At 38.0% G+C, this 26,235-nt stretch overlaps 4 protein-coding genes across 5 annotated transcripts; 2 read left to right on the top strand and 2 right to left on the bottom strand.

Annotated features, from left to right (window-relative positions):
- Positions 1-1,184: 1,184 nt before the first annotated feature.
- LOC116248731 (armadillo repeat-containing protein LFR) lies at positions 1,185-6,883 on the bottom strand. Its single transcript, XM_031621692.2, has 9 exons — positions 6,641-6,883; positions 5,491-5,660; positions 3,830-3,972; positions 3,480-3,733; positions 2,721-2,826; positions 2,506-2,644; positions 2,246-2,373; positions 1,722-2,023; positions 1,185-1,469 (listed from the first exon to the last, which is right to left on the bottom strand). Exons 1-8 carry the CDS (start codon positions 6,828-6,830, stop codon positions 1,768-1,770), a joined length of 1,386 nt encoding a protein of 461 aa, XP_031477552.1. The 5' UTR covers positions 6,831-6,883; the 3' UTR covers positions 1,185-1,469; positions 1,722-1,767.
- Positions 6,884-9,230: 2,347 nt separating this feature from the next.
- Positions 9,231-14,065, bottom strand: LOC116267115 (transcription factor-like protein DPB). Its single transcript, XM_031648693.2, has 9 exons — positions 13,629-14,065; positions 13,378-13,460; positions 12,842-12,885; positions 12,056-12,115; positions 11,090-11,236; positions 10,728-10,796; positions 10,451-10,534; positions 10,002-10,072; positions 9,231-9,682 (listed from the first exon to the last, which is right to left on the bottom strand). The coding sequence occupies exons 1-9, from the start codon at positions 13,904-13,906 to the stop codon at positions 9,448-9,450; spliced, it is 1,071 nt and encodes a 356-aa protein (XP_031504553.1). The 5' UTR covers positions 13,907-14,065; the 3' UTR covers positions 9,231-9,447.
- A 2,244-nt stretch (positions 14,066-16,309) lies between these two features.
- LOC116264157 (uncharacterized) lies at positions 16,310-18,345 on the top strand. 2 transcript variants are annotated; one of them, XM_031644214.2, is made up of 3 exons: positions 16,310-16,549; positions 17,393-17,850; positions 17,999-18,345. In XM_031644214.2, the coding sequence occupies exons 2-3, from the start codon at positions 17,404-17,406 to the stop codon at positions 18,149-18,151; spliced, it is 600 nt and encodes a 199-aa protein (XP_031500074.1). In that variant the 5' UTR covers positions 16,310-16,549; positions 17,393-17,403; the 3' UTR covers positions 18,152-18,345. The 2 variants fall into 2 exon arrangements, with proteins under 2 accessions (XP_031500074.1, XP_031500083.1); XM_031644223.2 differs by having other exon boundaries at positions 17,944-18,345.
- Positions 18,346-20,157: 1,812 nt separating this feature from the next.
- LOC116245939 (rRNA-processing protein EFG1-like) lies at positions 20,158-25,712 on the top strand. The gene is made up of 7 exons (XM_031617570.2): positions 20,158-20,436; positions 21,265-21,394; positions 21,517-21,641; positions 22,910-23,048; positions 23,242-23,356; positions 24,990-25,053; positions 25,131-25,712. The coding sequence occupies exons 1-7, from the start codon at positions 20,290-20,292 to the stop codon at positions 25,395-25,397; spliced, it is 987 nt and encodes a 328-aa protein (XP_031473430.1). The 5' UTR covers positions 20,158-20,289; the 3' UTR covers positions 25,398-25,712.
- The last annotated feature ends 523 nt before the right edge of the window (positions 25,713-26,235 follow it).

Below are 26,235 nucleotides of genomic sequence, written 5' to 3'. Positions count from 1 at the left end.
CAATTGCATGAAGGGTCAACTATTGCACATTTATATTTGTCAAGAAGCAATAATTCTTGTGAGACCACAGGTAACTGGGGATCTTATGGAATAACCTGAAGGAATAGCCAACTAATCAGAAGCCATAATTTTTTCAATCAAAACTCCTCAGAAGCCACAATTGGAAACTGAGATTAAAGTAAGACACCTTCTCAGCTACATCAAGCCACCTTTTCAGCTACATCCTGCGGAGGATGTTCACAAACCCTCCCATCTTCATCTCATAAACAGGGTAAAAGATACTTGCTGGCAACTCACTCCAAAACAGAGTGAAAAGGTATTTAAGAGAAACAAAGGGATAAACCTCTAGAATTCCGGTTGCTTACAAATAACGGTTGCATAATATAGCAGGCACCATAATAAAAACATCCAGACGTTTCTCAGATTTCCCCACCCGACCTGAATAAAAGATTGAGTGCGTAGGTAATGTCTAGGCAACTTGGTCATAAAACTGTCCTTGAATGTTGTTTGATATTTTACTTCGGGGACAAGTGGGTCACCCAAGAAAAAGAAAATACAATATTAAATACTCAATGGTACATAGCAAGAAAAGGACGTTGAACAAGCTTACCGCAAACAGATGATGCTTAACGGCTTGCTTTCTTCTGTTAAGGGTTAGTTTAGCGAATGTCAAAACGTGCACATGGATTAGTTGTCATTTTCCGACCAACAAATTCGTTACTGTCCAGATGCAAGACCGAAAATGTCATTCGTTTCATCCATTTATGTTTTAGACGATAGCTTTGTAAGGACCAAACACATAGCACTGTTTAAGCATCTAGTATCAGCAATTAGCTATTATGTCACATAAGATGTTATATACTGTTTTATTTAATTGCCCTGTATGACCTATGAGAGAGTCATGGGTAAACAGACTCACATTATGGTTTATGCAGAATGGGGGTTTAAAGGAATTTACTACAAACAACAAAAATTCATTAGGTTCTAGAAGAAGTTACTTGGCTATAGCCAACAAATAATGACAGAAGAAAGAGTTGGTTAGCAATTTAGTCATAATAGCTAATGGTGGGTCAATGCTCTTCAGAAATCAAAGGCATCAAAAGAAAAAAAAGGTCGGTCTGTCAACCAAGAGGTGAGCTCACAAGTGAAAAAGGAAACTGATTCAAGTGATTTTAAATCATCAATTTAATTATCCATGCAGTGCAATGACAAATTCCATTAGCTTCAAAATCATTGGTACATTCAGCTGAACACTTATCAACTGTCTTTATATGTAAATTGCTGCTCCAGTCTTTTCTATCATATCTAAGGCAACACTCCCTGCATGTAGAAGGACTTCAGAATAGACTTACATCAAAGATTTTGAGAAATCTTCAGGATGTTATATACTCGTGTCCTACTCTAAGTTGATATAGTGCATAGCCTTTTTAAGCTGTGAACCGAAGCCAGCACATCTCATGATGTTTCCCCTGGTAAAAATTGGGAAAGTCCAAATTAATAAATGGTTGAACCCCAATGTTTCATCAAATAGAACAGCACTACAAGGAGTTAAAAATGCCAAGACACCACAAAGCATGTCTCCAAAGGTGAAGACAAGTTTAAGAAATCGAGATTTAGTTCAGCTGAAATTATTTGTGGTTGAAAAGAATATTGTGCACTGCGAAATTATTATGTACATTGAAGCAACAGCTCAACAAAGAAGTCATTGTCTACTTGTGCACCTTGGCAACATTGCAAGTTTTGCAGAAGCAGACACCGCAGCTATTTTTACATGCCCCATACTCCACGAGCTGCAGCAACTCGGGTATTTGGCCTTGATGTCAACTCATAAAGAATCCGTGCAAAAGAATCAGAGTGCCTGCTATCTGAGAACAGCATCTCCGCAAAGGTATTCTCATGTGCCAAAAGAACAGCTCTGTTTTGTGGCTCGGAAGCGAGGCTCTCCAATATCATGGCAGCCTTTCTTGAAACCTCTGGCACAGGATGTGGTTGCCTGATTACCCTAAGCAGCCGCTCAATTGCCCTACATAAATTGAAAATCAATTTACCAATAGGATAGTTAGTGACGCAAGATTGACTAAGAGAGTATGATCGCTGTACTCCAAGACTCAGGCAGCTTTGATCAAATGGCAGTCTCTTACCAACATGTTGTAGCTAGATGAGTTACTGGACTTTTATATAGGAACTAATACACTGTAATCAAACATATATGTAGAACACACTTTCCGCAGCAAGATTTTCTCACCATCTCTCACTTGCAAGCCTCAGCCGGCAATCCATGTTAACTTCTACCAAGTTAAAAAGTGAAGCCACTGCTGCTGCCTGTGCATCAGCTGCTGGCATGCTTAGAATGTCGACCAAACGCTTGTATATCTGCAATTCCCATCCAGAATATGACCATACATGCAGAGGATATCATAATTATGAAATCAATACTCATTCAATAAATGGTTGCATGACCAGAATGACGCTCAGCTATAAAGAAAATAATCTGACCACACTGACCTGGGGAAAAAAGGGAAGTAGGAAGGGCTCATTATCTGGATTTATTATCAATCTTCCAAGCAATTCAGAGGCTGCCAAGTGCCAAGCCTTGATTGGAGAGTTCAGCATCCCCATAATTGCTTGAACAGCATCCTTCTCTCTGGTTTTGCCATAGAGATTGTTACCCAATAACAGCATAAAAAATGACAACCGAGAAAAACAATAACTTGACTTACGTTACTTCTATATAAGATGCCTTTGATGAACTGAATATCCGAAGATCCAGCAATGGAGCCAAATTGACAATTGTTTCAAGTGCATTCGTGACCAGTTCCTCATCCTCTGCATAGATGTAAAAAGAACTTCATCATGTGGCAGACACATATCGAAACCATTCATGAGTATCTATCCTTCCACGCCCTGCTGACTTAGAGAATTACTATTAAAATTCCAAAAGCACCAGCGCATGCTAATAACACTCAAAGTAATACAAACCATAGTACAGATATCGTTCTCCGTAATTTTTAGGAAAGCTTTTCTCTCAGTTTTTAAATTTTTTTGCTCATAAAGATCTCAAGAAAATAGGTTATTCAAAAAGTTAAAACATTTAAAGGATAATAAAAAATTCATGAAGCGTTTCTACTACTTTTCTGATAAAAACATTGGGAAATTCTCGGTAATTTTTTTATTAAAAGAAACAAAAGGTAAAAAATATATATTTAAAACACATAATTTCTATAAAGATATTTGTGCTTTTGCTGTGGTATTCCTTTTTTTAGCAATGTACACGTCATTTTGTCAATAACATCAGCTAGTTTAAGAATGCAGAAAATATCTTGATATTTTCAAAATATCAGTGATACAAACACCAGCGTTTTTCAACCATTTAACAAAAGTCAACTGAAAGGACATACGATCTGCTACCTGATAATCCTCAATGATGTTTTACACTAAGGGACACGGCAAACTCAAATTTAAAACAAGCTGTGTCTTACCAGTGAGATGGTCATTTATGCACTGAAAGACAGTTTCCAAGCAGTGTCTATGCTGGGCCATAATAGTCTCATTTTCAGGCATAAAGGAGAAATTGCGGATTATATTTGAAGCAGCAACAGCACATTGTTGCCTTTCCGCCCGTCCATCTTCATCTAGGTTAAATAGAACGTCATCCTGAGACCACCATTGCAAAGGCTGGTTTTCTGAGCCTTTATCAGTTGTTCCCTTTGAATTCGCTGGACCAGCTTTGGAGCTGCAGAAGTTTAAGTTTCTCCAGTATTCATACATCAAAAGAAATTTAAGAATGTTAAAGAATGGGAGTCAGAAGGAAATTTATGGTTAAGGTTACCTTAGGCTAGAGACTGTATCACTTGAGCCCAATGCATCATACTCAAACCCAAAGCCACTGACAACACAATTAGCACCCAGCGTTCTGATCCTGCTAGGCCTTAAAGCATCTTTAGGATAAGCTACATCACGCCAATCATCTACCTGTGCAAGAATAAGACAATTGTATTCAACAAATATGGAAGAATGAGACAAGTTGCAGAAACAAACATGATTTTCTTAAACAAAGTAATAAACAAGAGAACATATTAGCAAATGGTAGAATGATGGTAACATTCTAACAATCTTAGCAGGAGTTGAAATCTTACAGTGCAACACATATAGATGCATATTTCTGACCATATACCGAATAAGGATTGCAAACACATGCATGAAATGAATATAGACATAAATAAGGCATACCCCTTGTGGAAAAATCAATGAACCTAAATATACAGTCATCCAATTGCACGAAACTAAGCCCATCTGATGCCAAAATTACGGAATTAGAGTACTCAAGGCAAGTTGTATAAGCAATCAAGAATCTGCATTTGGTAATATAGTCTATACATTGGTTGCTGTACACTGATCTGACACGAATATCCAAAGTTGTCTTTTTCCTCTCTCACCCCCACCCCCCCAAGCCCCCCACTTTTCAGGTCACATGGAGCAGACCAAACCAGGTGAGCTCGAAATTTATTCATGTTTGTTCAGACTCCATAGAAAGGGAAGTTCATATTCTAGGTCTATGCATAGCATCATCAGGATTACTTGAAATACAAAATCCATCTCCAGAAAATTAAACCAAGGAAAATAAACTCTCAAGTATTAGCCTATGTCACATGGGTGCGGGGTGTAGGATGCAGCAAGTTCCAAAAAAAAATTGGGTGCAGGTGCGGCGAGGGCATACATCTATATATATATATATATATATATATATATATATATATATATATATATAGTCTCTTATACAAGTAATTTTATTTGTCTATATTGTTAAATTTTTTTGTCAATATTACCTTTATCTCATACAAATTTCAAAGTTTCATTAAATAAAATGGGGGAGGAAAGAAAAAAGAGGGCAAAAAAATGAGGTAAAAGATAAGAGAAGAAAAAAATGAAAAAGAAAACAAGAAAAAACAAGAGCAAGTGCAGTCAGCAAACCCAACTCAGTCAAACCGAGTCAGGTGCCATGTCAGGCCGCACCTGCACCCAAGTCGACTCGGGTGCTTCACCAGTTGTGGCGCACACATGTAACTTAGGTATTAGCTCAAAACATGTTCTCCCATAATTCGCTTCAGGACATGGAGGCATTACTTATATTTCAAGCGACTGCACTCTACAAAACTCACAATCTCACAGAACTTGATCCCTATGTGCCAATGATTCAATCCCTCAGAGCCTCGTAAAAACCTAGACTATATAACCAACTTGACTAGATGTATAGGGATATTTCATTATAACTTTTCCTATTTCTCGCACCTGTATGACATGTTACTCAAACCAATAAACCAACCTGTAGGATAAATGTCTAAAGTTTGCAAATGTTGAACATTTATCTCAAGACAGATATCCAGAGGTAACAAGAGCCAGGATAAAATAGACACTATCATACTATATAAAAGAAACAGTATTTCATAACAGGCAGCCAAATTGGAGAAGCAGAATTCCAACAACACCTACAACTTGCAGGAGAGCGTCCAGCAATCCTGGAATTTTCGCAAGGGGAGTCGCATCCCTCCTGATATCGTCCTTCTCTTTGAAGGAGAGCAATGTCAGCGTGTTCAGAGCCCATGTTAATTCACTCTTTATCCCGCTTTGCAAAGCTAATACTATCCTTTTATTGTTCTGATCTGTAACCAGGAATTATGAAAATTCACAAATTCATATAAATGAAGACAACCAAAAAAAATAATGCGCCGATAAAAGGAAAAAGAGAACGTTAACAAAAAGTACCCAATCAAGCACTCCCAACCTTCACGTGAATTTAACAGTAGTCCTAGTTCGATATCAAAAACATTAGTGACACAGTTTTTTGTTCGTTGACAAGCATATGAACTAAATATAACCTGTCTAGCATCATTGTATTTGGTTGCTTTACATCGTTGGACTCGTTACAATTACTTACATTCAGAGAGTTGCTCATGGCTACCATCTTCTCTGCCATTGACAAGTCTTTCAGAAATTTAAGGCGGTATGTGTTAGAAATAAAAATCTCAGTCCACAAGTTCAAGAAAAAGGTTTTCAGATTTGCTAACTCAGAATTTTATCAAAAAAATTCAATTATTTCATGTAGTGTTTCTATAAGTGGCCTGCATCCTAGTTATACTATTTAGAAATTTGAGGAGGTATATTGTCGACATAAAATTTCAGTACACAAGTTCGATAAAAAAATGTTTCAGATGTACTAACTGAAAGTTTAGAATTTTATCGACAAAATTTATTTGTTCAGAGAATGTTTCTACATAAACCCTGCTTCTTCGTTGTATTCAAGGATTAACTTTTGTTTTTAGAAGAAATTACTTTGTTCAATACAACTGGATTACGAAAAGACAAAAAAGAAACACCCTGCCGAGTCAAAAGCAAATTGTGCCAAAATTACCTTTACATTGCGCAAAAATGTTGCAAAGTTTACTAATATTGCAAAACCGCGCACTCCAGGGCGATAATAGGACGAGGGTTTTTCTAGGGTTTCTGTGTTCAACTGCGAGAATGAGCACCAAAAGAACTTCCGGCGGCGCCGTACTGGGTAAACTCTCATGCATAGATCGACGTATTTGGTCAAGGGAAATGAAGAAGTACGCGTTCTCATTTTAGGGTTGGGGGGACTGACCTGCGAAGGAGCTCTGGACGTGGAGGGAGGGGCCGAGGAGCGTCGACGGGGCGGCGGAGTCGCCGTGAGCGGCCAGCAGGGAGGAGCTACCGGTGGTGCTTCCGAAGGGTCGTCCCCTCTTGGCTCCGGAGGCGGTTGTGCCGCCTCCTGCAGCTCCGGCGGAGCCCTTACTCTGCTCTTTCTTCTGCATTTCCCCCTCACTCTCTCTCTCTCTCTCTCTTACGGCGACCGTAGATGTCCGTCGCTCTCGTGAGCGGGGGAAAATATCGCGATATTTTAGCATCGATGTTCCCTAATTTCGGTATGTTCTTTTTTCAGTAATGATTATAAAACCAAAAAAATCAAATTTTCAGGAAGCATGGAAGAGCACATTTAAAAGGATTTTTGCCTTACATAATTGTCACTGGCTCATTTTCTTAAAGTCAATTTCTTTAACATCAAAGATCACAAGGAAATGGATGAATGTTCTTGTAATAACTAAGCATAAATTGCATTCATCACAAAAACAATATAAGCAAATAGGTATAGAAGAAATCTCAATTTTACTTACATAAAATCGCCGAAGCGAGTTTCGACAACTCTCCCACCACTACATGGCATCATCAGTTAGAAACATCGTCGTAAATTTGGTTTACCTTGAGGTACTTTTCAAGAGCATACAGAAGTTCTCAAATTCCTCACGCCCCACTGTGCCAGATGATCAAACCTGGGCCTTGATACCGGTTGTCATGCATGCACTCACTATTTGCAAGTTATCTGCACACCTTTTTACCCTTTTAGGGTTACAATGGAGGTGTTATCATTGGCCGCATGGCTGAAGAAAGTGAGCCCATGACAATGACAATTACCTTGTTTATGTTAAAAGCACTGTATGTGTCATGCACAGTTAGTCACCAACAATTTTAGGATTGTCACTAAAATAATTTAACAGTTAATGTAATAAAATGATTTAAATACTTTACTAGATAAGAAGTCAACCGAGCGTTTAAATAATGATAAAGAGTGTTGTGACCTACTGTTGGTGGTCTTAAATGAATAGCATTTATAGGAATTGAATCAACGATGTGTTTTCATGGTAGTGTCTTTCTGACCAGCTACAATACGCCCTTGCCACTACGCCTTCGAGGTAATTTAAACAATTTCAACAAAAATTAAAATTTCAAATCATTAGATGGAGTGAATGTGCTCATCTATATTGATAATCATAATATCAATATGAGATTAAAACTATATCTAAAGTAGATGCTTATTTATTTAAATCGTTAAATTATTGTTTTTTTTTTAATTTATTAATGCAAGATACACAACAAAAAAAAAAGAATATATTATATTCCCTCTCAAGTTTATAAAGCATAATGGTAGATTCCTATTAGTTATATTTTTCGATTTTTTAATTAAACATGCAAAATTTAGTAATAAACCAAGTTAACTTTAAACGTACTCTTGAAAGTTATATATTTGATAATAAAACGGACAATCGTAATTATATCCTCATTTACATTTATGAAGTGATTTATCGCCAACTTATAGTATTGCAGTTATCAAGTACCCTCAGCAATAAGACGAAAACTGCCACACACCAATTCCAAGTCAAAATTATGGTAATTTCATGGTGTGAAGTTATACTTCCTAGACCCTGTTGACTGATCTATGAGTTTTAGTCAATAGTCCAAATATAAGTGGTCCGCTATATCAAAATCCAATTTAAATTCATAACACATGTTTATCGTATTTGAATCGGATTTGATTCCCGGTGAAAGGAAGAGCAGTCCACTGTCCAAGTGAGCGCGGAAGTTTTATCTATTTTTCTCCTTGCTCCCAGGATTCATGGCTGCATCTGAACCCAATGCACGTCAATTAGTACACTACTGGTTCGACCCCTTTGTGCCGGGAAGAAAAGAAGGGTCCGACTTACATGTGACTCGAACCAGTGACCGGATCCCACTGGCCTGAGAAAATATGCCAACCCTAGGATCTGATTTGATAACTGGGGGGCATCTCTTGGTATGAAAGTGTCCAAATTACCAAGACATATTTTAGACGTGGGCCTTTGAAGTGACTTTGTACATATTTAGCTGATCTGAATCTGATTTTCCTTTTTACTTCTTTTGTTTGCATTCAAAATCCTATTCCAACAAAGTTTCACATTTAACTGATCCGAATCTGACCTTTTAAAAATATTGCACTTTTCCAATTCCTTCTCATATATCGCGTACGATTTCCTTGACGTCTTACTAAAGAAAACAGAGATGTACATTTTCATCAGGAAACCTTGCTAATGATTCCGAAGAGAACGAAATTGTTACAGGGCACATCATTTTCATATTATTTACAAACTCGAAGACCGAAGAATTTCCAATGACGATGCATGCTTTTGTAGATAGGCAGCATGTCCATCAACTTATCATGGAGGTTTGTGCATGTCAGCAAATTGGTGCAGATCATAGTTCTCGCATACCATATAGAAATGGAGGATACCCTCTAGGAAACGAGAAAAACCTCGAGCTTGACCAAATAAAAACTGGCAATGTAATACGAAGATTCTCTGTTGCCTAGCCCATAAAATTAGAAAATAAGTCCTACGTCCAACTGAGACAAATAAATGGAACTTTGGTGCAATTTACACTAGAGCAAGGAAAACAAGAAAACTGTATCGCATTTGGTTCCACTGTGATAATGCTCCTCTCAGGCAGGAAGCAGGCCTTTGAATTGGCCTGATCCTAATTTACACTGTACAAAAGGGAAGATAACCCTTCTTCAAATGAATGGAAGAATAACCCTTACTATATGCTGAACCGGGCAACAAATCATAGGTGATGTTCATGCTTAGGACGCACTTTGAGAATACCAGGGATAGGAGGTGTGGAGGAAGGCGCGCCTGCTGCATTTGATCTTGACGGTAGTGGCAATGGATGCTGCAAAATACCAAGCATGTTGCTACCATTTGCCGTTGCAACTTCAAGCGCTGTATCCTTGCATGGTGTCCCACAGAGTCCCATGGCCTTTAGGACATGGGCATCGTCATGCAATTCAAATGGGGTGCTGCAAATATGTTCCAGTTTAAGACAAGCACACAGAGCTGGATAAAGTATCAAAGAGAAACAGAAATGCAAATAAGCGTCAGACACAGATCAGCCAAACGCATGGAAAGACTGATGTGCATTTGACTCAGTACAGCCAAATAGCTGCAATACCCAGCCTGAATCTGATCCATTTGCACCCTCAGACAACTCAAAGGATAAAATCAACTCTGATTTCACACGATCCAGGAACTTCTTCTGGTCCGAGATGGAAAGGAATTCTTATTGGCGCTGTTAAGCACTGAAAGCAAAATTCTCTATCAGGAAGGCTTGTGGCTTACCCATTGAAGTCAACATGAACCAGCTGCGTGTCTCCAGATATTTCCACCTCAACATGCGCATGTTTTCGTGTCTTTTGCATGTCATCAATAGAGAAAATAAAGGCTGTTCGCATTAGTATTTCGTCTCATAGTATTCTCTCTTCTAGCAATAAATGGCATCTAAATGAGTCGGAAGATGTGCAATTGAAAACAAGGTAAACAGATACGCAGGATACCAGAGCAAGTCAGGAACAACTATGGTTCTTATACCAGGTTAGATGATGAAGAAACATGTATATTCAGAACAAAAACAGTAGGTAGCATTTATGCCATAAAGCTCATTTCAGGACTTATAAAACAGGAATACGGGCTTCTCTTGAGTAACTATCCTCTGAAGCACTTGAACCTCACCTCCTCATTGAGCATAGAATCAGATAAAGAGTGAATAAAGGAACAGGACATATGTATACCTGAACTAACAAAAATGGTAAAGCAAGCCATGGGATTGAACGTGACTGTCTATTCCTTTGAACAAGATTCCGAAGACCAATAAACTGCAAGACAAGCGCAAGCAGAAAACAATCAGAAATCTTGCTCACAAGAACAGATAAGCTAGGAAATGAACCAGCACACTAATTGACTATGCGATTGACCAACATTAGCAACTGGAGATATTCAATTACCACATCCATAATCACTTCAGGCATAAATTGGGAAAATGAAGCTTGAGATTTGTTTCTTCAATACCTGTTCCTCAAGTTCTTGCAAGTAAGCAGTCTTCTTTTCAATACGGCTTCTCAGGGCCATGCGCTCAGCCTGCCCTTTTTCAACAAAAAACAAGATACCACACTTCAAATAACAGTTTATAATCTGTAATAGCTACATGAGTGGCTTTGCCATATAAAGTTGACCGTCTTCCATTGGCATAGACTGTCGACTAAGATTGCAAATGGATCAGATACAGATAAGCAAAAATAAATCTGGGGTACAGCCAACATGGCAAAACCCCATTCTGTACCCAACCATTTGCAGCCAGTTGCAATGCCAAATTCACTAAAATAAATTTATACTATTTCCATGAAATGTAGAATATATAGTCAAGCTCGAACCTTTAACTCTTCGATGTCACTCAAGCTGGTGTGAGGCAACCCTTTCCATTGGATTTCCTTCTTATCCTTTGATATAATATCCATGGCCATAAGAACGTTTAGGGCATCATAAACCCTCCGGCGTATATTTTTTTCATCAAATTGTTTCTGTAACAAAAGAACCACAACAATTTTGTAAGCAATAAAATCATATAAGGACCATCGATACCAATATTTGTTTAATGCAATTGCCTGTCCACTGCATGTAGCACATCTATCCCAGGATACGGAAAGATATATCATCAATAGAGTCAAACCAATGCTACAGGCAGCCCAACATTGTCTCACCAAGTCTCTATACAATTTCCTTTTTCCAGTTTGCACTCAAATGTCATTTTGTTTAAGCTTTCACCGTTGGATGTTTCAATTCGTAGTCATAAATATCATTTTTAGGTTTTTATCAGCGAGGATTTTCTTAGGGATGAATAGAAGGATTTTTCCTCGGGAAATAAAAAAAACCAAAAATTTATACAACATCAATAGATAAAGTTATGAAAATATAAGTCTTCTACTAATTTTGTTACAGGAACATTGTTAAAAATTCAGAATAGTTATTAAACACCAAAAGAAATAAAAAATAAATAAAACTGATTTTTTGAAATATATTGCAATATTATTACGACATTTTCATAACAATTTCAATTTGGCAATATCTTTAAGTATCGTAATATGTTCCCATTCTTTTGTTTTATCTATAGTTTGGCATTTTTGTTGAGATACTATGAAATTAGTCAATATTTGGTTACATTTTAGTATAATGACTTTCGCATTGCTACCAACAGTTTGTAAAACAGACATGTCGTAGCCATCTGTATTGTCTTAGGCTGAGGAATGTACACATGCAAGATCATCATCTTCTTACTATGTATGCCTATTTCTGAAATCCATAATCCATGAGAGTTGAGGCACAGTTTATAATAAGTCTACCTGATCAGGAGATTCAATGTGGCTAGGATTTGCAAATTCTGCTACAAGTTCATCAGCGACCTGAGAATAGATGGATGACAAATTAGATGAAATATTAACGATTGACATATTAGACGAAATGTGAATGACTAAGAAAAGAAAAACATGTTATGAGCATGTCTACGTAGCTTCAGTCATCAGTGAAGGGACAGAATCATTAGCTGAAAATTTGTACTTTGCTTCTTTAGTGTGCAAGGTAATACCATAACAAAATAGATCATTAATTATTTCTATTCATATATCCATTATTTACATTACTCACAGGTAAGACAGTAAGGCATCCGATTCTAGATTAATGATGAGATTGTTGGTTCAACGTAAAAAAACATGCTATGAGTGTGGCTAGCAATTTCGGCAGAATCACTAGTTGATAATTTGGAGTTCTTCTTTAGAAGGCAAGGTAATGCTATCACAGGATAAAGCACTCCAGGTAAGATTGCAAGGCATCAGATTCTAGATCAAGAAAAGCTCCTAAAAAAGATAAGTTCAAGGATTCAATGGTATATGACGGACAAGTTCAAGCACGCATAAGTACAAAAGGGAGAAAAGGAAAGAGACACAATAGCCACTCATCACCCATAACTGCACAATCCAGCAAGAACAATTGAACTCATAACTTGAGCCATATATAGAAACATTGGCACATAAAAGCAGGCATTTAGCAAGAATTAGTATGGAAAGTAACATGATTAGGAAAAACAATAGGGAGTAGGACTGCTATTTTATTCGTCGAAAGAAGCTACATACCTCATTGTATGTAGTTTTACCCTTGCTCTCGACCTTCTCGCATACTGAAAATTGCATGAAGAGTCAGCGTTTGAAACAGACCCAAGCCGAGACATCAAGAACTCAGTAAATAAACAACTCCCACCAACATATTGACAAGTATGACCAGAGCTCTTTTCTACTGATTATAGTGCAGATTTTTGTACAACTCGAACCTTTGAGTTAGATAATCCTTCAACTTCCCACATCACCAGAAAGAACGTAACAAATCATAATTCAAGTATTCGACAATGTCCCAAAACTTCACTTAAAAAGGTCAATTAATGATGCAAGACACTGGCAGGCAGAAAGGACAGCTGGAAACTAATTCGATCCCATGCACATAAACTTCAAAAGAAAAACAATTAAAATAGAATAAGAGGAAACAAGAAGTTCACGTTTCCAATATTCTGAACAGGACTCCCAAAACATCACAACCACCAAATTTTGAAAATCAAAAACGGTGCAAAACATAAAAAGACCACCCAAAGCTGATTCACAAAATTCGATATCATCACCTTTCATACTGAATTGCCTAAGTCCCCTGCCACTCTTATCACCCGCTACTGCTCTCGGCCCCCTGCTCTTCTTCTTCTTCCCCCTGCCCACCACAGCAATAAACACGAGAAAGAAAAAAATCAGGATCCATGACTTCATCATAAAAGAAGAATTCGGCCCTGGACAATAAAATAGAAGCACAAACTCCTAATAACACGAATGTTACGATAAAAAATTCAAGAAAAGGAAGCTACAGCGCCGATCCCCACACCTTAGATTCGACGGCGACCCTTCATCAACATCACGGTGGACGTCCAGGCGGTTGATCCGGGCGAAGGCAGCGGTATCACCTGGTTTAGTTGCGATAACCGGCCCGCTTGCGCTGGAAGGCGAGCCCCCGGCGCTGCTACCGGTGGAGATCGACTGGCCCTGGGCAATCCATGACTGAGCACCTCTTGTCAAATTGAAGATGTTGCCACCACCACCACCGTCCACGTTGATCGCGCAGCATCTCCCGCTCACCATCGCCAGCGAATTCTCCGCCCTCATAAACCTGACGCCGCTTAGGGTTTCGAAGGAAAGGGAGAGAGAAAGAGAGAGAAACGGATAACCGTTGCCGTCAACAAAGAAAAGAGGAAGGGAAGAAATTGAAAAGGGAAAAAGAGGGAAGAGATTATTGCAGACATATTTGGGCGACCTCCCTCTCTCTCTCTCTCCCCCCGTTCTTACTGTACGCGGTTGCGGGAATTCGTATTTTGAGCGGGAATTCTCTTAAAATGACAAATTTACACTTACTATCTTACGGAACAACGCCTCTACCCCTTGGTTTAGAAATTTCTCAATAACCCTTTAGATTTTTTACGTAATAGAGAAACAGGGCTGAAAATTTAAAAAATTTTCGGAGCAGGTTATAACAGTGGGAGCATTTCCTTACATATATAGAAATACTGTGATAAAGTCATTGTTACACCCATAAGGGGTGTAGTTCCCATTGAGGGGCTACTTTACCATATTGTAAATTCAATGGTTTCAATAAATTGCCTTAGTCCATCTTAGTCCGAATCCAAAACTACCTTCAATAGTTTTCTGCAAAATACATAACTAGATGTTAGGTGTTGAAAAATACCCAAATTACTTTTAATGATAAAAGACACGTTGTTACATGAACAAAATGAAATTAAAGACTCTTTCTTAACAAATGATGAAATATTCATTCTTTAGAGACCAAATTTTTCTAGTTTACCGTTAAGGATAATTTTGCCATTACCCTTACCCATAAGATATATTCGTGTCTTAAGAGCCTTACTTGTAATGGCATGCTTCATTGTTACAAACTTACAAAATTAAAACCGAATTAGAAACCTACCTTCTGAGTAGCTACGCTATAGCCTTCAAGTAGATTTGAGGTCTTTTAAATGCATGTTCTCTCTCTTTATTTCTCTCTCTCTCTCTCTCTCTCTCTCTCTCTCTCTCTATATATATATATATATATATATATATATATATATATATATATATATATATATATATATATATATATATATATAATATCTGTTTATGCGTTACTGAAAGCTCATTCTCCTTCCCTCTAAAATACCGAGCTGCATTAGCAATGGTAGTGGTGCATCCTTTAATTTATATCTGCACCTCACTATCTTAAGACGCATGAGAACGCCCTTAGGAATTGAACTAGAGATTTGCCTTCTCTCATACCTCTAACCCGACTAATTAAAATCAAACTAGAAACCTATCTTTTTATATATCTCTAATCCGACTAGCTACACTATATCCTTGAAGCAGATTTGAGATCTTTTAAATGCATGTTCTCTCTCTTTATCTCTCTCTCTCTCTCTCTCTCTATCTATATATATATATATATAATATCTGTTTATGCGTTACTGTAGTTCATCCTCATCGTCGCCTACAGATCAGTCAACATTTTTCACAAATTTTACAAACAAAAGCTCTCGTGTTCATAATTGTTGTTCCTTGATTCTGAATATACTCTGAAACAAAATAAGTGTTTGTTCTTTAATTAACCTTATAAGTTGGTGTTTGAGCTTCAAAATTTATAAGTCACAAGGGAAAGTTTCGACAATAAGTTGTGAAATATTGTATATGAAATTCCGATAGATATCATTTCCAATAGTCTTATATTAGATGTTCTGAAGTTTTATCATAAGCGTATATACTTGTGTATATGCTATCAGTTGTTAGCATGTCACGGCTTTTTTAGCATGGATCGAAATAAACTATAAATCAAGCCACAATCCACTCAACTAAACATTGTTAGTTTTTTAATGAATCAGCTATGCGATCTCATCAAGTTATCTGAAAACTCATAAACTTTTCAAATCTATGGTTTCTAGCTTCTTACAAATCAAACTTTGGTTGTGAATCTATAGACTACCATTTAGTTGCCTTGAAAATGTATTTAGGTAGTTGCAAAAGCTTGAACAGTGTGCACAGTTTTTTTTTTGTTTTACTAATTTTTTTAATTATCTTTTTTTGCCGAAAACAAACATTTAAAACTAGTATATAATTTTTGATAAACGTGTCACACAAAAATATTATATCATATAACAAGATTTAGGTAAACATTGTTGGCCGTCATATTATGATCTTAAACAAAGTCATAGGAATCAGTTAAAATAACTTGATTAACTCAGCAGATTCTTTATGGCCTCTGCCCAATCAAACCACATTGAACATATCAACTTTTTTTGAGTGGCTGAAAATACTCAGGTGAGCGGTGTTACCTGCATCGGTGAGGTGAAATGCTTATATTTTATACAAAACTGGTACCAGTTTTGTATTTTTTATTTTAATTAAAATATTTAAATTAGTGAAAAATTAATAAAAAGGACCGTGAACAAATACTTAACCCATTTCCGTATCTTTATTCAGTTGTTTAAAAACTTAAATATCATTTTTTGAGGTTTATGTGTCGTCTCTCCTCTCCCATATTCCTCTCGCTCCTCTCCTCCGCTCTCCTCCCGCGTATCCTGTTGTCTCCCCAAAACCAACCCACCTCCTCTCTCTCTCTCTCTCTCTCTCTCTCGCTGTCCCTCCCTTTGTTCATCATCCCATCGCTTGCCCCTTTCTTTCTCCCCTCGCAGTCGTCCTCGTTCGCCGTGTCGCCGCTGATACGTCACTCTCCGGGCGTGCTTCCGCTCCTCCACCGCCTCACAGGTACTCTTTCTTTCTCTCTCTCTCTCTCTCTCTCTCCCCCCCCTCTATGCGCGGTATCTTTCTTCTATAGGAATTCAGACGGTATAGAATAGGAGGGGAGGGGAGAGGAGAGAAGAAACATGGAAAAGAAGAAAGCGAAACCCCAACCCTTGTCCCTTCAGTCTCTTATATTCCCTAAATTAGCGTGCACAATCTTAATGCCAGATTTTGGAGAAATGAGAGCTTGATGGATTAAATTATGTTATATGTGGAGCTGCCATTTCCCATTCAGAACTTACTTTCTGTTGTTCTGGCTTCCTTTTCCCTTCCTATTGCGTGTCGCTGGTTTCTGTCTGTGTGTACCATACTTGATACGTGGTTGGTCATCTTTTATGCTTTCTTGTGCTTAGTATTTTGAATGATCATCCACTGTAATTGATCTGAGAAGCTCCCGTTGTGGGGGTTCCATTATCTCAATGTTGCATCGATGGCAGACAAGAAGGGGAATTGGGAATGAGATGCCATAGAGTAGGACAGGCGTCATAGGCCTAGTTAATGACATTTGTGGTGGTCTTCGGCAACGAGGGGAGAGAAACATGCTATTTCTAGTGACATAGGGAATTACTTAGCAATTACCTTTATCAATAAGAAAGTGGAAATTGACTCTTAATCAATGAGAAAAATCCACATGTAATTTCTATCTAGAAAATCCATAGGTACGTATGTCTTTGTGCCTGAAGACCTCTAAGATGAATGGACCTGCTTATTTCTTCAATCATCTAGTGGCAATTTAATAGGATCAATGTCAAAATAAGTTTGTCAAAATAAGTTAAATTGTTGCTTGTGAATATCTTGTTTGTGCAGGAACATTTATCATGGGAAGTCAGTCTGAGAACGAGCCTTCGGAGTTCATGACGAAGATGAAGAAAACAGTTTTTGTGGATAACGTATCAGGACTAGTAACAGATTCTATGATCAGAAAGGCTTTTGAGCAATTTGGTACTGTTGTGAACATATCCTTCATCCCGGATTATCTGGAACAAAATAATGCTTCTAAATGCGTTCTTGTTGAGATGGAAAACGAAAAGAAAGCTAAGAGTTTGTTGGTAGAGACATCAAACCTTCCATTTATGTTGGGTGGGATGCCCAGGCCAATAAGATGCCGAATGGCAGAGCCAGAGATGTTCAGCGAGCGGCCTCGGAAGTCAGACAGAAAAATGACTTGCCGCTGGATACAGCATAATGATCCAGATTTTGAAGTTGCAAAGCGAATGAAGGAAGTTGTGAAAAAACATGAAGCTGAAGCTTTTGCACTTCGTAAGGTAAGAAACATAATTATATTGGAGAAGACACTTCTTTCTTTATCGTATGAACAATGAACAACTCTGCCTGCTTGATGCTCATTGTTCATGCAGGAAGCTGTGTGTTTGTTTATGATCTGTCCTGATGATGTGCTGGGCCTTTTTGCAGGCTCAGCTAGAAGAGGAGGTGATGCTTGCCAAGAAGCAAGAGGAAACACTGAAGTCCAACTTCAAGAAGCTACAGATGATAGATGGTGTAGTGGATGACGGCACCATTCACCGGCTGGCTGACCGCTATGGCATACAAATAACAGAGGATTGACTGCTATATCATATTGGTCTTTGAATGTGCATTACTTTCACAGAAGTAACCTTGATGTATATGTTCACTGCCAAATTTTGCTCTTGATATGAGGATAGTCTCTTCCATTTTCTCTTCCTTCCATTTGTTGCTAAATTTGTCATAGTTTGAAAAAGATTCTTGTATATAAAGTGCGTCTATTAACATTTGTTTCTCTTGGGTTGCTTACATTTCTTTGATTTTGAAATTTTTTTTTTTTTTTTGGTCGGTATGTGCTTCTAGTGTTGGAGATTGCAGCAGGTATGTTCATGTGATCTATTCCAAACACATTTAATCATACGAAAAGCTGGTCTGGTTTCATTGAGCTCTAGCTTTTGGCTGGACATACTTACAGCTTGCTGGCTTTGCATGGGCGATCATCATGGGTTGATTTTCCTGATTGATTCCATTCTGAGGGCAGGCTTGCCAAGTTTTTCCGGCTTTTATCATAACCAGATCAGATTTGCAAAACCGGACCACTGCAACTACAGTTGGAGGCTGAGAATACAAGGCCCTGATCTTGGTCAAGGCTGTATCTAGATCAGTGGAATACTGACTTGTTTGTCTACCATGGGGAAAAAGGCATGGCCTTCTGTGGAATGTGGACTTGTATATCTGCATTTGCATATAGTGACCAACATTTACCTGTGATGGTTTTGTTGTATCCTGATGTAATTTTATCCTGTGGAACTAATGTAAGTCAGAAATTGCTCCATCTACCCCCCAATGACGCTAAACCTCACTTCTCTTTTGGGAACGAAGCCACTCTCTTTGGCAGGAACCATTCACCAGTGTCATGGCATGGAGGTGTCTTTGGCTGTCTGGTTCATTGGGACTCCTGCGACCAACTAGGAACGACAAAAGGATTAAAACTTGGATGGACATGAGCATCTGTCCTTTTGCTTTAAACCCAAAAGTCTATGATCACTGATCAGATGATGTAAAGAATTCAGGCACCAGACTGCTTTTTCGAGAAACGAACTCTATAATATAATGAATTGTCAAGGTTGTCATCTTGGGGCTCAGATGTCACTGTGATATGGTTGTAGGAAAGTTATGTTTGAAGGGAAGCTGCTAATGATCCTGTGACGATCCTTCATGCACCATATGGTGTGGTAAATCTAAGAAAAGCACATTCCATTTCATTCCATAAGAGTGGCTATATTGGAGGCATGCTGGGAGTGGGCTTCCTGTATTAAGAAAGCAAGAGAAACAGGCAGTTTCCCTTTCGTTAGCATCTAAACTCTCAACACTCTCAGTAGTCCTTTTTTGGCTGAACTTACAGTCTGTGTATCCTGCGAACTGTTGAAGTACCCCGACCAGTGTGTATATATATATCGTACTTTCTGTGTCTGTGTTTTAAATCGCTTTCTATAATTTTAACCCTATAAGCAGATGCAAGGATACAAAAGATGGATAAAATCTCCTTCTTCAAAGGAAAGAATAAGATCTTGAAAAGTAGATGTCTACATTAAATTTTATAAGCATTCAAAGTTTAGACGACAAATTTTTAAAAACTTATAAATTCTAATTTATACATCCGATCTTCACGATTACTTTTTCTCTTATAATAACATTTTAAGTTCATCTATTCAAGTAGATTTATAAGCGTATCATTCATAAAACTGGAAAACAAATGACCCCTAAAAGCGGACATTGACTAACCGTCTTACCATTCAATAGCCATTTAATGTAGCTATTGACTTTTTTAGTTTTTTTTTTTTTTAATTTTTTACTAGATTGTGTATCGATTTATTGGGTTAGATTATTGGGAAACAACTTGAAGTATTAAGTGACGCACATACAAAAAAAATATTTGTATTTATATATATATAATGCAAAGTATTGGTCTTTCTAATGATCCATAAATTTATGGTTGAAAATGCGCAGATATTTTATATAAAGCTTCTTTATAGAAAAACCGCTTTTGACCAATCGCGCCCAGATCCAAACTACAAGTAATGAGAGAGAGAGTAGCGGGAGGGGGTGCTTCTGTCCAGTCGCTCCAATCCAAACTCCAGATACTCTCAACACTTTAATCCAGCGCGGGGACAGAGGAGGGGAAACACAGAAGAGAGAGAGGGAGAGAGAGGTTTCCGGCGAGGAATGGTAATTCCGTGATGGCTCACGGCGGGTATGGGAGGCGGAGGATCGCACAGCGTGGACGCGTCAGCAGGCAGCCGAGGGGACTCGCCGCCGAGAGGAAGCCCAAGTCGGCGTCCCTCAAGAACCAAATTCGATCCGTAGAGCGTATCCTTCTTCGAAAGGTTTGTTCCGAACCACACGTCCGTGTCCACGACTCTTGTCCTCCGTTTTCTGATTCGAGGTTGTTCAATTGGACTTCTTCCTCGAGATTCTATGTGCGGGATTTCGTTGATCTTTTGTGCACTTCTTTTTTTGTTTTCTTTTTCTTCAGCGGAATGGTCTTTTTCTTCTATTACTTTGAGCCAATTTTGCGTCCGCGGTCGGGTTTCTGTCTTACTATGTTTGGAGGTTTAGGGTTTTTCTTCTTCTTGAGAATCCTGTTTTTCTTTGAAGATTTAATGGAAGTCTGGAATCACCTTTTGGTATGTATAAAGATGACGCGCGGATCGTGATTGAAGTCTGAAAGTATTGACAGTTGCTTTCATCGAGAGAATGAGTGGAAAGTAGGATAAATTGGGATTATATGGTTTCGTACTTAATCGACTTTTCTATATTGTCTTGTTTTCCTGGGTGAGCGCAATAGAATACGCATGTTTCCTTGTTAATTGCCATTTATTAAGAATTCTTGACGCTGCTAAGTATTGAATATGTTCTGCGTGCATTCAGGTTGTTAGATTATTATTATTTTTTGCTTAAATGGATGATCAAACATTTATGTCATGGTTAAACTTGTTTGGTTCCTCCTGGTGTTGGAATTTTTTCTTTTCCTCCTGTGGGCATCCGATATCATGCTGCCCAGTTTGGTATTTGATTTCAGTGCTTCACTTGCAACGTTAAATGTAGCCATGAGTAAGAATAACAATGTTTGGTCCGACAGAGTTCTGTCTTGAGGTGCCTCTTTTCTCTATAACTCATTGTATGTCTTTGTTTCTCATCATATAATGTCCCAGAACCTTCCTGCTGAAGTGAGGGATGCTCAGGAAAAGAGATTAGAAGAACTGAAAAGGCAACAGGATATTCAAAATCAGTCTGTAATAGAGCGCAAATTGTCCATGCGATACCGTCGAGTAAAATTTTTTGGTATGCATTACTTGCAGACACTATTATGGGCTGAACTTGGCTTATGGAACTGCTTTATATGTGTTAAAAATTAATTGTGTGATTACATTTCTCTCTTTTTCTGTTCATCTTGCTTTACATAGAAAGGAGAAAAATTGAGAGAAGAATAAGGAGGTTAGAGAGATTACAAAGAACAGCTGATCAGGTTGCACAGGATCAAATAGCTCAGCAACTTTTCCAGCTAAGGGAAGATCTTGAATATGTTAGGGTAAGTCAGTATTGTAATTGTGTCATGTCCTTTTTTGATGATCCTGCGATGCTTTGGTGATATTGTCTGAACACTGTTTTCCTGGGATAGTACCTACTTATGAAGTTTATGATCATCTATTCATCTTACCATAATTGGTGGTTTTACTTGTTATAAAAGGTTCCTTTTTTGTAGAGTCCCACACAGGTATTGTAAAGGTGCATGTGGTTGAACTTGTATAACACAATGAATATCTGAGTCCACTGAGTTCAAGTATGATAGAGGCATTTTTAAGAGAATGCTTTGTGTTCCTTTTTATTCTCTCTCCTTTTCCTTGCTTTTTCCTTTCTTTCCCTGTTCGATTAGATATTTCCAGTTAATCAGTTTAGTGCATCTCTAACCGCAGGGTTTTATGAGTGACTCCTGAATCATTGTGTTAGAAACTCCTTGGTTCCTGTTTCCCTGTTAAACCATATTGATGAACCTGGAAAAAAGAAATTTATGGTTTTCCACAAGCCGTATTTTTGATGTTCAAGGTAATTTGAGTCTGTCAGCTTTCTAATCTTGTAAAATTCTTTTAGCATAATTTTTATGTCATTGTGACTTCATCATGTGGTCATGAGCTCTAAATTTCAATGTATGAAATATTGTTGTTCACTCTGATATCCTTGAACCTTTCAAGTTTTACTATCCCTATAGTTTACTTAATTTATGGGTCACTGTCTTACCTTCAGTTTACTACACAATACAAATCTGGTGTTTATGACATAGATCTGACAGTTCCTTTTGACCTGTTGTGAGGTACTTTCAGGAGTCAATTAGTTGATAATTCATCTTATTATGGATGTTCGACCTAGCTGCACCTACAGAGTAGTAGGAACTGGACTGTTTTCTTTGGGTTCACATCTGTATTTGGACTTGCATTAGGTACTGCTACTGTGTCTGCTACAGTATGATTTGTCTTCTTACTTTATTAATCCAACCTCTTTGATTTGCAAATTGGTGGTTGATTCATCTGATTATGTGAGCAAACTTGCTGGATTGCTCAGTAAGTTAACCTTCAGCTATATAGAGATCTGGCCTTTCTATTTATTATTCTGTATGATGTGACATCATATAAGTCATGCTTTTGCAAGTTTCTGTTGTACTGTAGCGGGGGGAAGTAAATACCTCGATGATGTGTTTTCTTTCTTGAGTGAACCATGCCTTCTTTTCTAAAGGAAATTGAGATCTATGATGGTTATTTCTGTAGACTTAGTTGACATTAACTTGTTTTTCTTGAATTCCAGTTTTTCCCCAAGTCAGAAAAGTATGTCTCTTTGTTTATGGGAGGTGATGATGTGGATATAGTTGATAGAAGGAACAGATTGCGCAAGCAGATCAAAGCCAATCTCCTGGCTGCTGCAGCTAGTGGAAAGGATTTAGAAGGTTCGCTTCGCTGATAGTGCCTGACACATCCTTAATTGATCTATGTTTTTCAGGATCATTATCCATGTCATGCTGAACTACAAATAGCTGACTGTTAGTTTTTGTGTTATAATTGCTTACTGGTAATGTTACTTATTTCCATTTTAAATATTTGGAAGGCCTGGTATCAAATAGACTGGTTATCTTTTTACAGAAACAGGAAGTGATGAGGATGGCCCCTTGGATGTCAGTGAAGATGATTTTTTCTTGAGTGGAAGCTCCAGTGATGAAGCAGATGCAGATGATGAATGGACGGATATAAATACAAGGTAATTTGTCAATTGTCCATTGGAGGAAGTCTACCTCTTCTTTCTTTTTTGTTGGTTTTTCTAAGTCAATACGGTTTCATTAATTCATTTCTAATGGTGCTAGAACCAGGGGTGTTGTTTTTGAAATTTTGTACTTAAAATGTTTTCTTTCATCAAGTTCATATGCAATGTGCATGTTTGGGTTTGATTGGCAATGCGGAAATAGGATCTTGTGAATTATGATTTTCTCATTGTGAAATGAACAAATGGAATTGAGAACAGATAAAACATGTTGATAACAATACCTTTTCAGCTGGATAAGTGACATAGAGATATCTTTTGCAAAAATAACAGAGATGTTAGATTTGAGGGCATATTTTTTATGTAATACTTCGTCAGTGAGTAAACACATGTACACACACATATTGAAAGTTTCAGAGTTTATGGAAACTTGTTTGGTGTGAAGACCAGAGAGTGCAATCAGTTCTCAAAGACCTAACAGGATGACAAAAATTGCCAGGAGTGTGTCAGGTAGAAATATTTTATATGCATTTGTGGCACTAAAGTCTCTGAGAAACTTCTGAACTAGTTTCAGTTTGGAGAAAATATAATGCATCATGGGCACAATGCTGCTATTCAATTCTGTGGTTCATGGGTAGGTATATATGCCTAGAGGAGGCAGGGCAAGCTTCAGTGCATAAGGTTTTAGTATGAGGATCTTCAGAGGTAATAGGAACATTTTCCTTCTTCTTCTTTCTTTCATGGCATATGCTGATGTGATGAGTACATGAGAATGCTGGGCACACATGTCTACAATATTAACCTAGATTAATCATATATAGACATGCACAGACACAACTTGACAAATCACTAGAGTATATGATCTGTTGTCATGGATATGGCTGTATAAGAAATGTGCCTCACATTCAAATAAAGCATTCTAATTATTTTACTTGCAGTTTAACATCTTTACATACTAACTGTGGAACATGGTTAATGCACTTGAATGCAGTCCGCGATACAGCTGATATACTATGGTTAAGCTGATTATAGGTAGACTTTGTTATCATCTTGTGCTACAAGTGCTGTGTTATGCCTGGTCCTCAATGTCTTTCTGAGTTTTACCTGTATGCAGCTCTATTTATACAGAGGATGCCTGGCCGAACTTGATAAACGGATTTGCCCGCTTGGTATCTGCAGAGAACATGGTGAATACATGAAAATCTATGCACACACGTGCACAATCTTCACAAAATCATATATGCAGACATGCACAGACACAATTGGACTAATCCATAACCAAGAGAGTCTATGATCTGATGTCCTGATATGGCTGTACCATAATTAATTTGACAAGAAATGTACTTCACATTCAGATACGGTATTCTGATGATTGTGTTTCCAGTTTGACATCTGCTAGTGGATTTTTAAATGTACTACATTGTTAATGCATTTGAATGCAGTCTTATGAAATATTATTGAGGTACTATGTCTTACACTGGTTACGGGTAAATTTTGTTATGATCTTGCATTATAGCTGCTGCAGCACCCTTGGTCCTGCATGTGTTTCTCAGAGTTTTACCTGTATGCCGCTTTTTATATTCAAGATGCCTCGCTGAATTTGGTAAGTGGTTTTTCTGCTTGGTATCTGCAGGGAGCAGGCTTCAGGTGCCTCAGGGAGAGCAACTTCTGGCATGTCGAGTGATGAGAAAAATCAGGTTTCCTTGTTAGATTCATGAGTTACATTCTTAAAAAGAAACAGGAGCAATTTATTCTCTTTTTATACTTGAAACAGAGGCAGATCTATGTACGGGCTTTACTGCCACCACCAAGGATTCGTTCGGCACATCGTGGTGGTTTTTCATGTTCATCGAGCACAAATACATCCACGCCAAAAGGAGAGTTATCTTCATCCAGCAACACTTCACAGACGAGCCGCCGGACCTCGAAACTTGGGGGATCTTCAAAATCCTTAAACAGCCGAAGCAGCAATCTCAGTTCAAATTCTGATTCTTATAAGCCTAAGAGAAAACGTCAATGGAAAAAGCGGAAACAAGCCTAGCATTCATGTTGCTGATGCCAGTACGCCATTCTCAAGGTTTTCTTTGAGGTGGACTTTTTTGTCGGGCATCAATAGATTCCTGTTTGGGGTGTCCTTGGTTGTTCAGGTGTTTAAATGTTTCATAACTTAAGCTCCCCAATTTCTGATTGGGATTTCTAAGAGATGGGGAAGAAATGGTATCTCTTATGCTGTGAAGGAAAAAAGGAACATGCTCTATGTGGGTAAGGTACCGTTTTCTCCTCCTGGTTTGTAGAACGAGTTCTACATTTCACGTTGGTATTTGAGTATGAGTAATTTTCTCTTTGGCAATGTTTATATCATGACGGATACAATTTTCTGCTGCAAAGTCAGGATAAGAACAAAACAAACCCAGACTTCAAGTTGCAAATTGAAATTTGTAGCAATTTTTTCCTCAAGCACCCCATCTGAATCTTTTGATTTGTAAGACTGTTAATCCCAATTCAGATCCAGTCCATCTCTAACTTTGTCATACATATCCATTTTTCATTACGACATGGATGGAGTAGATGGATGTGGTCAGAACTTAAAAGTAGAGAGAGAAACACTGCGAGGCCCCCCGAATTTTTTCATGTCCATGCAAGTTGGTCTGGTTTTCCACAGTGAAGCATTACATCGGCAACGCCTGTATGGTTAGTGGCGGCTACCTGGGACTTACATAATTCCAATTCATCAGCATCTTAGACAACTCCCATGTACGAGGTATAGCGTCTCCCAACCAGGCGCCGACACAGGTCTGATCCAATTCAACACGATCAAAAAAACGAAATCAAAATCCCAAAATTATATCAAAACCATTCGCATCCATATACTGAAAAAT

The sequence above is a fragment of the Nymphaea colorata genome, chromosome 1 (assembly GCF_008831285.2).
Source record: "Nymphaea colorata isolate Beijing-Zhang1983 chromosome 1, ASM883128v2, whole genome shotgun sequence".
Classification (NCBI taxonomy): Eukaryota; Viridiplantae; Streptophyta; class Magnoliopsida; order Nymphaeales; family Nymphaeaceae; genus Nymphaea; species Nymphaea colorata.
Note: the sequence above shows the minus strand (reverse complement) of the source record. Positions and strands in the feature narration are given on the sequence as shown.